This window comes from Ylistrum balloti, unplaced genomic scaffold, assembly GCF_031769215.1.
Source record: "Ylistrum balloti isolate Yb309-2 unplaced genomic scaffold, AGI_CSIRO_Ybal_v1 Utg371644, whole genome shotgun sequence".
Lineage (NCBI taxonomy): Eukaryota > Metazoa > Mollusca > Bivalvia > Pectinida > Pectinidae > Ylistrum > Ylistrum balloti.
Genome location: NW_026782836.1, coordinates 218,006 through 232,020, shown reverse-complemented (window position 1 = coordinate 232,020; position 14,015 = coordinate 218,006). Strand labels below are relative to the sequence as shown.

At 32.6% G+C, this 14,015-nt stretch overlaps 1 protein-coding gene across 1 annotated transcript in view; it reads left to right on the top strand.

Annotated features, from left to right (window-relative positions):
* The window catches only part of LOC132563242 (transmembrane cell adhesion receptor mua-3-like), a 50,869-nt gene that overhangs the window by 19,980 nt on the left and 16,874 nt on the right, over positions 1-14,015 (top strand). The window contains exons 32-53 of the mRNA XM_060227997.1: positions 289-450; positions 2,366-2,527; positions 2,753-2,914; positions 3,705-3,866; positions 4,135-4,296; positions 4,885-5,046; positions 5,323-5,484; positions 6,023-6,184; positions 6,605-6,766; positions 7,235-7,396; positions 7,674-7,835; positions 8,374-8,535; positions 8,679-8,837; positions 9,118-9,276; positions 10,215-10,376; positions 10,659-10,820; positions 11,558-11,719; positions 12,052-12,213; positions 12,499-12,660; positions 12,988-13,149; positions 13,426-13,587; positions 13,772-13,933. Of these exons, the coding sequence (XP_060083980.1) occupies positions 289-450; positions 2,366-2,527; positions 2,753-2,914; positions 3,705-3,866; positions 4,135-4,296; positions 4,885-5,046; positions 5,323-5,484; positions 6,023-6,184; positions 6,605-6,766; positions 7,235-7,396; positions 7,674-7,835; positions 8,374-8,535; positions 8,679-8,837; positions 9,118-9,276; positions 10,215-10,376; positions 10,659-10,820; positions 11,558-11,719; positions 12,052-12,213; positions 12,499-12,660; positions 12,988-13,149; positions 13,426-13,587; positions 13,772-13,933 (3,558 nt within the window). The remainder of the gene's footprint in view (positions 1-288; positions 451-2,365; positions 2,528-2,752; positions 2,915-3,704; positions 3,867-4,134; positions 4,297-4,884; positions 5,047-5,322; positions 5,485-6,022; positions 6,185-6,604; positions 6,767-7,234; positions 7,397-7,673; positions 7,836-8,373; positions 8,536-8,678; positions 8,838-9,117; positions 9,277-10,214; positions 10,377-10,658; positions 10,821-11,557; positions 11,720-12,051; positions 12,214-12,498; positions 12,661-12,987; positions 13,150-13,425; positions 13,588-13,771; positions 13,934-14,015) is intronic.

Below are 14,015 nucleotides of genomic sequence, written 5' to 3'. Positions count from 1 at the left end.
ACAAGAACACTGTTAGTGTTGCTATCAAGTTATTGTACATTCATGTCTTTCTTTACAGGGCGGAACCGGATACTTAAATATATGTTAACCATAACACCAGACGATCTGACATGAAGGACGACTGAGATAATTATTTGTCACGTGATATTGCTCATGCGCACCAAATAATGCATGCATATATGTTAACCTCACACAATTAAAATGTAATCTTGCACAATTTTTTTTTTTTTGAATATCTATAGCAACAAGAAACACTTAGATTAGTGACATGTATCTGCTTAATTTCAGGACCGGAATACGGTGAGACCTGTGATAGAAACATTCCGGATAGTTGTAACCATAATTCTTATTTAAAGTGCATATTGTCGGTTGAAACAAATACATCAACATGCCAATGTGCGGACGAAAGCGAATCCTTCTGGCATGGCACCACAAAAGAATGTAAACAAAGTAAGTATTATCTTATTTGGTTTAGATAAAAGCCAGATCTAAGATATGTTAATGTCAGATTTTTACATGGATGAGAAGATGTTTAAACCCATTAATTCAATAAATTTCGTGGTATATATAGGCTCTTACATGAATCTCCAATTTTATATATGTTTTATAATGCAAATCATATAATAATTCATTTTAACGAGTTTCAAGATGTATTTTGCCGCGTAAATTTACAGTCGTCCTCTCGACATGTTATCTATGCTCCCAATTATGACATCTCCATTCGCGAGTATGTGTCGTGATTTCATTATCTTACCTTTACGCTTAAATAGGCTATATATCAACAGGTGCTACACAAACATTAAATGAGTATATTGAAGGATAAAAACGTCAGTATTGTGATAAACAGGACTGAGTCAAAATAACGTCAAGGTTATGGTTATGACAACTACTCAAATGAATGAAGACTTAAAAGAAAGGCGCACAAGTGTAAACGCGGCGGTTTTACTTAATCGTTCCTATAATACGTTACAGGGATGCTAGGAAAAGAATGAGGCCCTCGATGGAAATCTTCATCAGCTTAATATATAAAACACAGAAGTGGGACTGATTACAATTGATCAATTTCAACTAGTTCAATTACTAGGGACAGTATATTAGATATTGACATATATAAGTGTATATCTTTTTAATAAAGTCTGTTTTACTAATTCATTGGTACATTAATAACTTAATTGGCAAGAATATACCACGTTGAGTGATACAAAATATATTAATCAGAAATGATAAAAGTTATACACACTTAAGAGAGTTTCTGGAGAATGTTTTATAATAACCGTGAACAAAATGATCAATTAAGCGCGCCCAGTAAAGTAATAATTCATAACTAAAGTAATAAGAAATTTATAGCAATTTCAAATTTTAATAAAAAAAAAAAAGATGGAAAGCGATCTACCTGCCTGACATGTGATATAACATACACAAAAGGTAAAGTGATCAATCATTTTGTGAGTTTGTATGCATATTAATAAAATGAGTAGGTGTATTTTGTCCTGAAGCAGGCCATTACAGACAATGTATACGACATAATTGTTATTAATGATATGTTTATATAGCTTTTCTTAACTTAATATTCGAGATAGTATGCAAAAATATGCGGACAATGCAAATGAATTATTATAAAATAGGTTTCCCTTCAAGATAATAATACATTTCTTAATTTAATTTCAATTTTCATTACTCAACTAAGATAAGCATTAAGATTTTCATCTGTGCATGAGAAGTTCAACAAGTTTTCATTTGAGATTCACATTAAACAGCAAAAACCAAAATTAAACTTATCAATCTCCTCCATCAGTTTGTCAAAATAGATCTAATGTTGAATTGATCAATCAAGTGTTTTTCTATCGAGACTTGATTTATGTGGAAGTAAATATTTCTGTTAAGTTATAAATATACATACACTTTAGTTGCGGGGAAATAACGCAAATTTTTCATCTAACAATTTTTGGAACTTTCTTAACTGTTATTTTCGTTTATGAAGTGATGTGTTTTATTATTTGTCTATTTATTGACAGGTTTTTTGCTTGTCAAAATATTGAACTCCTTTGATAAAATAAATATGAAATGGACTGGATTATAATATTTTATGAAACTCCAAACTTTTCGAGTTAAGAGAAAACTACATTTGTTTTCCATTTACGACAGTCGATTTTCTTACCGAACGGGACAGAGGCATTATCTAGTTTGGTGTTATAACACGGGTACCCTTCGTTATCTATGGCCTATATGTATTATAGTTCAAATGGGCAAGCTACTTAGCTTTATCTCCCCGTTTCACTTTATACCCCTCCCTTACCTACGCAATTTGTCGTATTTTATTGTTGTATATTGATCTTCGGGATCTTCTGTTTTTTCTCATTATTAGGACCTATATACGGTGGAGCTTGTGAGATCAATTTTCCAAACAGTTGTGAACATAAAGACGAGCTGGAGTGTATATTTTCGACAATTACTAATAAATCTGTCTGCCAGTGTTCCAACGAAAGCCGATCTTTTTGGAACGCAGAATTTTCCAAATGTTTGAAACGTATGTATACTAGATAATGATATATTCATTTTATATATAGTGATCAAGAACGAATATTTTTTACTAAAACAAGTTATCAATGCTTTACACTGACAGTTGTTATATCTAATTATTATTCTGTCGGTATTTTCATCTGTTTTTTTGTTCAATAAACATTTTTAAACCTTACAATGAGATTGAGTGTAACAACTCACTGTATCGTATTATCATTTATATCCTTAACAGGACCAGAGTATGGTGACGCTTGTGACAGTACACACGTCAGTAGTTGTGCATACAACAATGAACTGGCCTGTCTTTATGACAGTGTCACCGATACGCATGTCTGTCAATGTCGGAGTGAAAACATGACCTACTGGGATCCGACAAGCGCCGACTGTAAAACAAGTAACTTGCCTTTCTACATTATTCTAAACGTTTTACATATAATTATTTCCTTTAAAATTCTATTTTGAAATCACCTTTTTTGTCCTATCTAATTATAAGAACATATATACGATGGAGCTTATGATATTGATTTTCGGCTTGTGAGCATGACGACGAGCGAGCTAGAATGTAAAAAACATTTAAACATTTTACTCAAAGATTATACACTATTGTAAAATTACGTTTATTTTTAATTCTATCTTGAAATTAACGGTCGGTAGTAGTAGTGGGGGAGAATTGCTCTTTATTTGTAAGACGGAGCATGCATTTATTTATTAATTTATTTTTGTATGGAAACATACTATAGTCCCATAGAAGTTTTCCTTGTCAGTAACGGTTATCTCTCAAGCTGGCAATAAATTATTAAAAATATTGAATTATTTAATTCGTATTCTTTGAAATCGTTCATGAAAACAATAATTTATTTATGACAATATTAAAATCATTTACGGCTATTGCTCCAGTAAGAAATATATGAATGACAATGATAAACTTTTTTCTATAGAATATTGTTAAAGTAACAATGAATTATTTGGTTTAGTCATTCTAAAAAAGTTATTATGCCGATTACGTTTTCATATTCATATAGGCATACGAATGTACATTCTAAGGTAATTATTAAGAACACTTTCTGAGACTTTTTAAATTAGGTTTTTGATACGTTATTGTCTATCAACATCAATACAATCCATATAGTGTGTACAATGCACGGAATGATGAAATGCTCTTGTTTTATTTCTGAATATCACAGGACCAGAATTTGAAGGGCAGTGTGACCTTGGTTTTCCAAAAAGCTGTAAGCACAATGACCACTTAAAATGTTTACTGTCGGAAGTAACAGGCAAACCCACTTGCCGTTGTGAAGATGTCGACCTTTTATACTGGGATCCAAAATTGCACATATGTGAAACAAGTAAGCAGAACAATTACCTGTAAATTTAAGTCGTATCAATAAATTCTTAAAAATTAATTCTAATCACACCCATCCGCATCCCGTTTTTTATGTTATGAAATAAATCAGGGCAGATGTATCTCTTTAGGTATTTAGCATTTGTTCTGACGATAAACATAAAAAGATTAAGGATATCGTTATCAATTTATTTTGTATGGGGATCATCATCCTCACTCGACCTCCCTATTTATGTTTAGATTTGTAGTACATACTATTTTTATACAAATAGGACCTGAATATGGTGAAAACTGTTCAAAAGAACTTGAATCAAGTTGTATGTACAATGACCAACTTCGGTGTGTGCTTAACGGAATATCATCAGACTACGTTTGTCAGTGTGATGACGAAAGCAACAAGTATTGGGACAAAGTCGATCTAAACTGCAACAAGAGTAAGTTGAATATTACATCATTATGAATGGTTAATCTGTATGGTATTCAATATTCAGGTCACATTAACTGCAGGTGCATGTCCTCTTTTGCATCTAAGCTGATTGTTCTTAAGAGTTCACTTTTCTTTTGTGGCCACTGTCATGCTCTAATAACATCTTCATATGATCTATTTAGTCAAACGCAAACCCATACCCCTTTGACTTAAACACATTGCACTTGTGCTGAGCTTTATTGGAATATTGTTGATGATCATAATAAGTCATCACTGTGAGATAACAGGAGATAATTTGAAATCTTTATTGTATACAATGTGAGATCGTGTATTTTCGTATTTGTTTCTTAATCATTTAAGTATAATAGAAACTATCGTATTTTAACTTTGATGTCTATGAAGAATGCTAAGAGTTGATTTAATGGGAAATACGACATAAGGGAAACAACTCATATTGAAGAAACTTATTTCATTTTATTTTTTTCAGGAAGTAAACAAGTATATGAACATATATATCAAACGGAATTTCGTTATGTGATATTGCAACATTTTTGTTCATTCAATGCAATAATATAACTTTTCCCACACCATACAGGACCAGGCAACGACGATATCTGTGATGCTAATTTTCCGTTGAGTTGTTTACATAATGATCATCTGAAGTGTTTATTGGATGTCGCTACGAACACTTCTTTCTGTCGCTGTAAAAATGGAGAAGATTTTTATTGGGACAGCAACACAAACACGTGTAAACTCAGTAAGACATCAAACATAGTTTATTTTCTCTTTTCTTTCTGGGTAAATATTTTGTTATAATGTAGTCTAATTATCAAATGTTGATTACATAAGGAATTTCTAGTTAAGCATTGATAAAAAACATTTTCTTAATAAACTTATGTTCAAATAAATAAAATTATATCGTATCTTTACTCATGCTGAATTGACTGACATTGTGTAAATTGAAACTGATAAGTATTGACCTAAAGATCAATTTAACTTAGTTATTAAAAGAGACTCGAATAATTTACTGTAGGGTCGGGATACAACGAAATCTGCGATCCAAATATGCAAAACAACTGCAAAGGATACACGGGTATGGAGTGTCTTCCTTCGACGATGCCAGGCAATTTCTCCTGCATTTGTAAACATGAATCAACAATGTTCTGGGACTCAGCTAACTTAGAATGCAAAAAAAGTAAGTGTGTGGTAATGGATATTAAATACTTCCTATTTTACAGCATTTTGCAAAACATCTCACGAAAAACATTTGTGACAACTTGATTAAATATATATTGTGTTTGTCGTTTGATAACATAAGTAAAGCTTGTGGTTATAACATCAATTACATTAGGGTTATGCTAACATTAGTAACGCTCGTGGTTATAACATCATTTCTGTTAGGGTTATGATAAAATTGGTAACGCTCACGGTTATAACATCATTTATATTAGGGTTATGATAACATGAGCAACGCTAGTGGCCATCACACCGTTTATATTGGGGTTGTGATAACATTTCGAAAATTAAATTACCTTTCACATCAAAAGTTAAAATAGTGAAATCATGTTTCATGCTTTGCAAGTGAAAGCAAAATCCGATTTTACATTAAGCTTTAAAAGTCTATTATATATTAAGCTTAAGAAGGGTTTGAAAAGGAACAAGTTTTATTTGCTTCCAGAAATATTAAGTTTCAAATATTGCTTAATATATCACTTCTTTTTGACATTTTTCAGGGCCTGGCTTCGAATCTGAATGCCTGTTAGAATTTCCTGACAGTTGTTTGAGTAGTGAACATCTGAAGTGTCTAAAGGATAGTGTCACTGGAGAACCTGTATGTAGATGTACAGATCAGCAGTCCCTATTCTGGGACGGAGCTGTGAATCAATGTAAAACAAGTAAGTCAATTTGATGATGCTTATTACATATGCATAAATTAGATATTTCACAAATTTATTTGTTTTTGAATTACCAGCTTGCCAATGGAACAAACACGTGATACATTGATACTAAAGAACAAATATTTATTATAACCAGGTTAAAAGACCAATGTTGTTGGTATGAAATGCATTATATACTTTCACGAAATCTTTTAATTAATTGGAATTTTGATTCTCACATAATTGAGTCACATTTAATGTCAACAATTTCCTCTCATAGTTCTTATTTGTATTTAAGTTTCTGTGCACATTGTCAAATCTGTAATATATAATGCTTAACTTTTTTCAACGCATTTTCTGAGCTTAGACGTGTCATTTTGTGTCTTTCGGTTTTCACGAAACATAAGTACTATTTTTCTAAAATACAAATATGTATAGGGCCAGATCATGACGGTGTCTGCCAGGCCGAGTTGCCAGACAGTTGTAAACACAATGAACACCTAAAATGTATAGACGATGGTGATGGCAAAAATGGCACATGCCGCTGTCAGAACGAGAGTCAGCTTTACTGGGATTCATCCACCTTCCAATGCAGACCAAGTGAGTTTGTCAGTCACATCTGTTTCTGTGTAATCGACATCAATAAAACTATAGTGAAACTATTCGAACAGTGTAGAAATAATGGCATAGGCCAAATTGTAACACAAGCAAGACTTTCTGTCCAACTGAAAAATAGGTGAAAGGATCAAACGGACAAATTAATAGATATAAAAGCGACACGAAATCATAATCCATTATTGATTTCATAATATTGGTTGTTTCAAGATAATTTCTCCTAATTGTGAAGCATCGATATTTTATGAAATCGCTTCAACGTCCTTCGATCTTAATATCATATGCATGTAAAGTGATAATTGTTTATCGTCGTATCGATTATCGATTTACAATACATGAGTGACAAAGTAGGTTTTATAACCTTTGTATAAGGTACAACCTCACTGCATTGTATATCGTATTAGTGTTTGTTTGTCATTATTCATAAACTTACGTAACACCGTTTATTATCAGGGTCTGGATACGAACAAACATGCAATCCAGATTTACCAAACAGCTGTAAGAGACAGGCGTTGCTGAAATGTCTTCAAGTAGGAACATCAGACGAATTCTCATGTCGATGTGAAGATGAAAATAAACTGTTTTGGGATTCTTACGACGCAATATGCAAAAAACGTAAGGAATGTTGGAAAATTAATGTTCAAATGATAAGTTACAACTTGTTGTATAAATCAGGTTTTAATCAAGAGGTTTTGAAGTTAAATTTATATTATAAGTCTAGATTCTAACATTTGAGAATTTTAATGTGATAGATTAATTTAATGTGAGCTTAAATTCATAAAAGAGAAAATGAATATTTATGTATTTATTTATTTTTTTTTTTTTTTTTTTTGTCCGTGTTGTCTAACATTGCAGCATTTTGTAAATTACTACTAATGCTTGTTCTCAAAAGGACCTAAGTACGGAGCCAGCTGTGATTCTGGTTTCCCTGGAAGTTGTCAGCCAAAGTCAGAACTCTTGTGTGTTCTCGGGACTACTGGTGGTGGACATAAATGTGAATGTGCTGATGAAAGAAACACGTTTTGGGATCCGAATTTGATGCAGTGTAAACAAAGTTAGTACAGGTTATCAAACAAATCGTTTATCTAAAATCAGAATAAAACAATAACATTTAACATCGGCGAATAAAGTGATACATATACTTAAGGCGAATTATATGTGCCGTCATAAAACATTAACGCTTTTTAAATATTCTGTTATATTCCTGGTAACATACTGGCCGCAATAAATCGCTAAACAGACCCTTACTGAAACTCAAGCGGTTCAGATTACAAGAAATCCTAGCATCTTAGCGGAGATATTGAATTAAGACCTCTGTTACATTGGCACAAGTGTACTATAAAAACAAATTATCTTTTTATGTAACATCAAATATTTCACATTTACATTCAGTGAATTACTAGAACTTCATACGTATTTATATTGCAGAATGATAAACTAAAGCAGTACAAACATTAAGTCATTATAGATTTTATTGGATTGGTGATGTATCTGATTGAAATGTCTGGATTCACGATATAACATACCAGATAACACATTATTGTACATACAAGTATAAGAAATTAAAATACTCATATCGTTATGTCTTACAGGACCAGAGTATGGACAGACCTGTGAAGCCAGTCATGCGGAAAGCTGCAAACATAACTCACATTTAATTTGCATAAAGTCTGGGAAAACTGGAAATTACTCCTGTTTATGTAATGATGAAAAAAACCTATTCTGGAATGCAGCAGAATCCGTATGCAAATTACGTATGTATCCATGTCTTCCGGGTTTACGTTTCGTTTAATTGCAGCATTGGTAATGCATTTCACAATAGACAATGGCGTTGCTCCCCAGTAATATCTTATTCAGGCTATAGAAGTACTATAACGGATACATATGTCTTTTTCAGGACCACTATATGGCTCACAATGTCAAGCTGGAATGGTTGAAAGCTGTGTTCATAATGACCAATTAGCGTGTATAAAAACACAAACGGGAAACCACGAGTGTTTATGTAAAGACGAAGGCGCAACCTACTGGGACAATACCATCCGTACATGTCGCCCAAGTAAGCAGGGGAATTTGATGACGCCATAACTTCAGTTTATAATGAAAACTTTTACATAAAGGCGATCTCTAATGTGTTAAACATTGTATTTACACAATGGATGTGGATACTTAACATACTTAAGTATAGCCAGTATATTACGTACAATAAAATATATATAGCTATCACGAAGAGCAGTTTAGTTTCAATACCATTTGTTAACATGAAGGTGTTTTCATATTTTTGTTTCCGTACTTATGTAATACATGTTTGTCATTCTTGATAAAAACTCTCGTTTTAGGACCTCATTATGGAGAAGCATGCAATTCCAATTTACCCGCGAGTTGCGCATTTAATTCGGATCTCGAGTGTATTTTATCTGACACGGGGGATCACATATGCATGTGTGCAGATGAAAATGTCACCTTTTGGGATCCATCCACATCAAAATGCAAACAAAGTAAGTATATCATAGCGTCATGATATAAGTTATATAAGCGATCAATTTCATTAATCTTATGAAAATTATTTTTGAGTTGAAATATTAAGTTATTCATTCTGTAGATTTATAGACATTTGGACACCTTCTCAACTAGTTTTAAATTTTGATAAGAAATGTAATCATAGAAACTCTGTTGCCATGTTCTTGATTGATAGACAAAATTGGGATTCCTTTTTGTAAGTCTATTAAGGATTGTTAGGTTTAAGGCGCGGGATAAGACCTCGTTCCGCATTACAACAGGATGATACCTGAGTGAACAGAACAGATCTTTATTTCTTTTATCACGCCTACACAAGTCACACTAATTTTTTTTGTTAATGAACAAACGAATCCGACAACATTCAAATTATCTGGAATATATCATAAATATATAGAACAACGTAAAAAGACAAAACGTATCTCAGATAACATGCAATTACATGCATGTGTTCTATAAATGAATATGCCTTGTTTTCGTCATTCACAAGTTCAAATGCTGTCGTTGTTTTTTGTTTTTGTTTTGTTTTTTGTTTTTTGGGGTTTTTTTGTTTGTTTGTTTTGTTTTTTGTTGTGTTTTTTTGTATAGCCTTCGTATGGTAAATACAAGAAATCATTATTAATTTGCATATCAATATATCATCGTGACGTCAAATCATATCAAATGTGCTTGGTTCAAAGTATGCTTTACTCCTATTCATCGCATTATGTCTTCTCATTATCAAATTAGAAATCAGTTTTTATTGAATGTTATCCATTGTTTTATATATCAATTATACACATATAGGACATTAGTAAAACATCTCTATAGAAATATACTTTAATTTTGGTGAGATTGAAACAGGCGACTGCGTCATTCACTACACCATTCGTCCAGCTGGCCATGTTCGATCTCTGTATGCATATTTGTTATCTTCCAGGGCCGTACTATGGATCAGTGTGTCAGCCAGATCATCCGGAAAGCTGCCTATTCAATGATCAGCTGCAATGTTTGGCTCTTGATAATGAAAACAAGTCGACATGTCGGTGCGAAAATGAGACCGCATCTTACTGGGACCACACTTCAACAGAATGTAAACCACGTGCGTACTTTAATTTCCACGGATGTACATGACCATACATTATTAATACTGAATACATCTTTTTTAACCTGATAAGATATATGTTATTTGACTGGTCGGTTGTGAAATCTTTGTTGTAATTTACTGCTTTAAGCACTTACATCTCTATAATAAATACAGCTAAAAGGTTCCTAGTAACATGTCGATAACGCCAATTTGTAAAACAGACCATTTCTTCTGTTATGTTTCTGTTTTTCACAAAAAGACACCACACATTTTTATGTATTGAATATTTCTTACCAGGTCTACAGTATGGCTCTGACTGCAATCCGGATTTATTGAACAGCTGTGAACACAAGACAGATCTAAAGTGTTTGCCCTTTGGTAATACTAGTCAATACACGTGTCAATGCGCAGACGAAACTCAGACTTTCTGGGACGGGGATGAGCTAAGTTGTTCGAATCGTAAGTCTTACAAACAGGGTTCTCTATTACGACTAATGCAATAATGTGTTTATTCTTAACCACAGACGAGAGAAAGGTGCGCTTTACTTCATTAATATAATCATATAATACCTGTGTATTACATATAAGCTAACTTTTAAGCTCTATGAAACAAAATTTCTCCATGATAATTAGCGCTAAGGTTGAACAAAACATAATCGATTCTGATTACGAAACCTGGAGTAAATAAAAAAAACCCTGTCTTATCTGTAACATATTGGTATTGTATTGATGTTTGTTTTACATAATTGCTGGTATTTATACTTGCTATCATTTGTATGTTATCAGAACTTTGTGGAAGATGACGACATGTTCACATATCAAAAACAAAATAATATGTTAATTTTGTGATATTTTTACAAGATCTATTAATTGGTTAATCATACAATGTGTTGGTCAAATATTGCATCGGGAATCCTGCGATCAAAACACAGACCTCATTATCTCTAAAGCAGTTGAAAGTATTTGTAAAACGACAAATATTTCACCTTTGCATTTTCCTAATTCTTTATCTGGCCAGCAGTATAATGCATGTTGCTTACCATTTACTTTAATATTCAAAATGCCATGCTCTACCATAAACGCCACACGTAAATTGTACAGTTAGGCATCAATAAATATGAAAAAATCTGTGCTATCAGAACGTCATACTAATAATTCAAAATAAGTATGTGTTAATATTTGCGTTTTCATCACAGGAACACAGTACGGGGATACATGCAATTCCGATTATGTAGATAGCTGCAGGCATAACAAGGAGCTGAGCTGTCTACCAACCGCCAATTCTGAAAATTTCACGTGCCAGTGTAAAAATGAAAACGATACTTTTTGGGATAGAAAGATGACATCATGTAACCAAAGTATGTATTTCTACTTATATTCTTACTATTCTATTATATTTTATGAATGATATACCATTAAATCAAGGAGAGTCGACCGCTGTTATGATAAAATGTCCTATTACTCTGTGTGGGAAACAGAATATGCCTGTTTAACCACTACTTTTTGTTATTCATTAGGATCCTATGTTGGTTCCTTAAGATACGAGCAAATCGAACGTTTGGTCCTTTTCTACAGCGTGCATTTTTTTCAATAATAGCGAATTTGAAATGCGCAGATTTATTTGCATAATGCGTTGTATTTCTTGGTTTGCGATTTCTCATTTACATGATAATTTTATATACATTTTTAGGACCTGAATATGGGGATGTTTGTAAACCGGAACTACCAAACAGTTGTGTTCATAATGCCCATCTGCAATGTAAACCAGGTCCAACGTCAGGAAATTATACTTGTCAATGTATCAACGAGACATCTACCTTCTGGGAATCAACTGTTTCAGAATGTTCTCCGAGTATGTTCATATATATTATAAAACTTCAGTTTTCTCCCTACAGATTTGGAAATATACAGAAACGATAAAAAAAACATAATTACGGCGTGTCCAAAGGTTTCTGGTTGGCGTCTTTACTGATATGCTGCTTGCCATATTGAGCTGTCAATAAAAACATACTAAACCATATATTGTTACCATTGTAGTATACTCATTTTCTTTCACTCTTCTTTCAATCTTGATTGAAATGGGGTATCCCAATCGCTTCTTTGCTTAATTACTATGGTTGTTATTTTGATTTTTAAGGACCAAGGAACAGACAAAGTTGTGATTCTAGCTTCCCAGACAGTTGTCAGTTTAATTCAGAGCAGAAATGTTTATATTCAAACGAAAGTGGACAACATATTTGTCAGTGTGCTAATGAAATATCAACATACTGGATGGGCGGAAACAATAAATGCGAAAATAGTAAGTTTCAATGTGTCTAAAATATGTCTACATACTTAAGTAAAGACAACATTTTCGAGATAATTATTTTGTTAATAGGAAACTCGGCTTTCGTTAAGGACTTGTCTTTAACAAATTGGTATTTATCTTCGTTTAATGAAATATATGATAGATAGTCTGTATAATCCAAGCTATAAAATTTACATTATTGTAATTCATATATACCTCATACGGCATTTACATGCATTTCGTTTTATCATGCGCCTGTATTATAAAATTATTGAGCTGATTGAATAGATAAAAAGATATTTTAATACTCGTGCTTGATTTTATTCTATTTCTTTATAGGACCTGAATACGGAGAAGAATGCCTTCATGAGTATAGTGACAGTTGTCGGGATAATATTTACCTGACATGTGTCCTATCTAACACAACAGGGAAAGCAACATGCCAATGTATTAACGAAACGGCAACATTCTGGGAATCGGCAAAGTCTGAATGCAAACCAAGTATGTATATAACTGCTACAATGCAGCCTATACACGTATGTTGGGTTTTTTTCCTACATCCTCATATATTTACACTACCATCCAATATTTATTGTTTCGATTGGAAAATCACGTGAATTATGAATAAGAAATAAGAATGGTTATACTTTATATATAGCATAAATATTAAGTGCATGCGCTAGTGATATTTACAAAGATAAATAGTACGAAGAAGTGATATTTAAAGACGCTTGGAGATTTGCCCGCATTCGATATTTATCAATTGATTTACAACAGGACCAGGCTATGGATCACAATGTCAATCGGAGTTCCCCGAAAGCTGTAGTCCTCAGTCAGAACTGGAATGTTTGACATCCGATGATGAAGGAGTCCATGTATGCCAGTGTAAAAATGAAACTTCTACATTCTGGGAATCTTCCAAAATGGAATGTAGCACAAGTAAGTTGAATATGAATTAGCATCGTCATTGAATATAAATCAAATTTCATATTCTTCACTGAAATTTATATATAAACGCTAATTGCATTTCAACCATAGGGTAAGTATCATTTGTTTTAGTTTTTGCCTTTAATTTCATCTCATTATTAACAGAAATAACAATTTCCTTTTTGTCTTCATATAGGGACCTTATACGGAAATGAGTGTTTACCAGAATATTTGAATAGCTGTGAGCATAGTTCGGAATTACAATGTCTTTATTCCAACCAGTCTCAAACATTTGTTTGTCAATGTAACGACGAACAAACCACATTTTGGGATCCAACTTCCTCCAAATGTAGATCGAGTAAGTGCTTCTTTTCATATTTAGTTTTCGTAGTAATTTCTTTTAATATTAGTACTAATATGAACCAGAAAGCTTGTTCCTT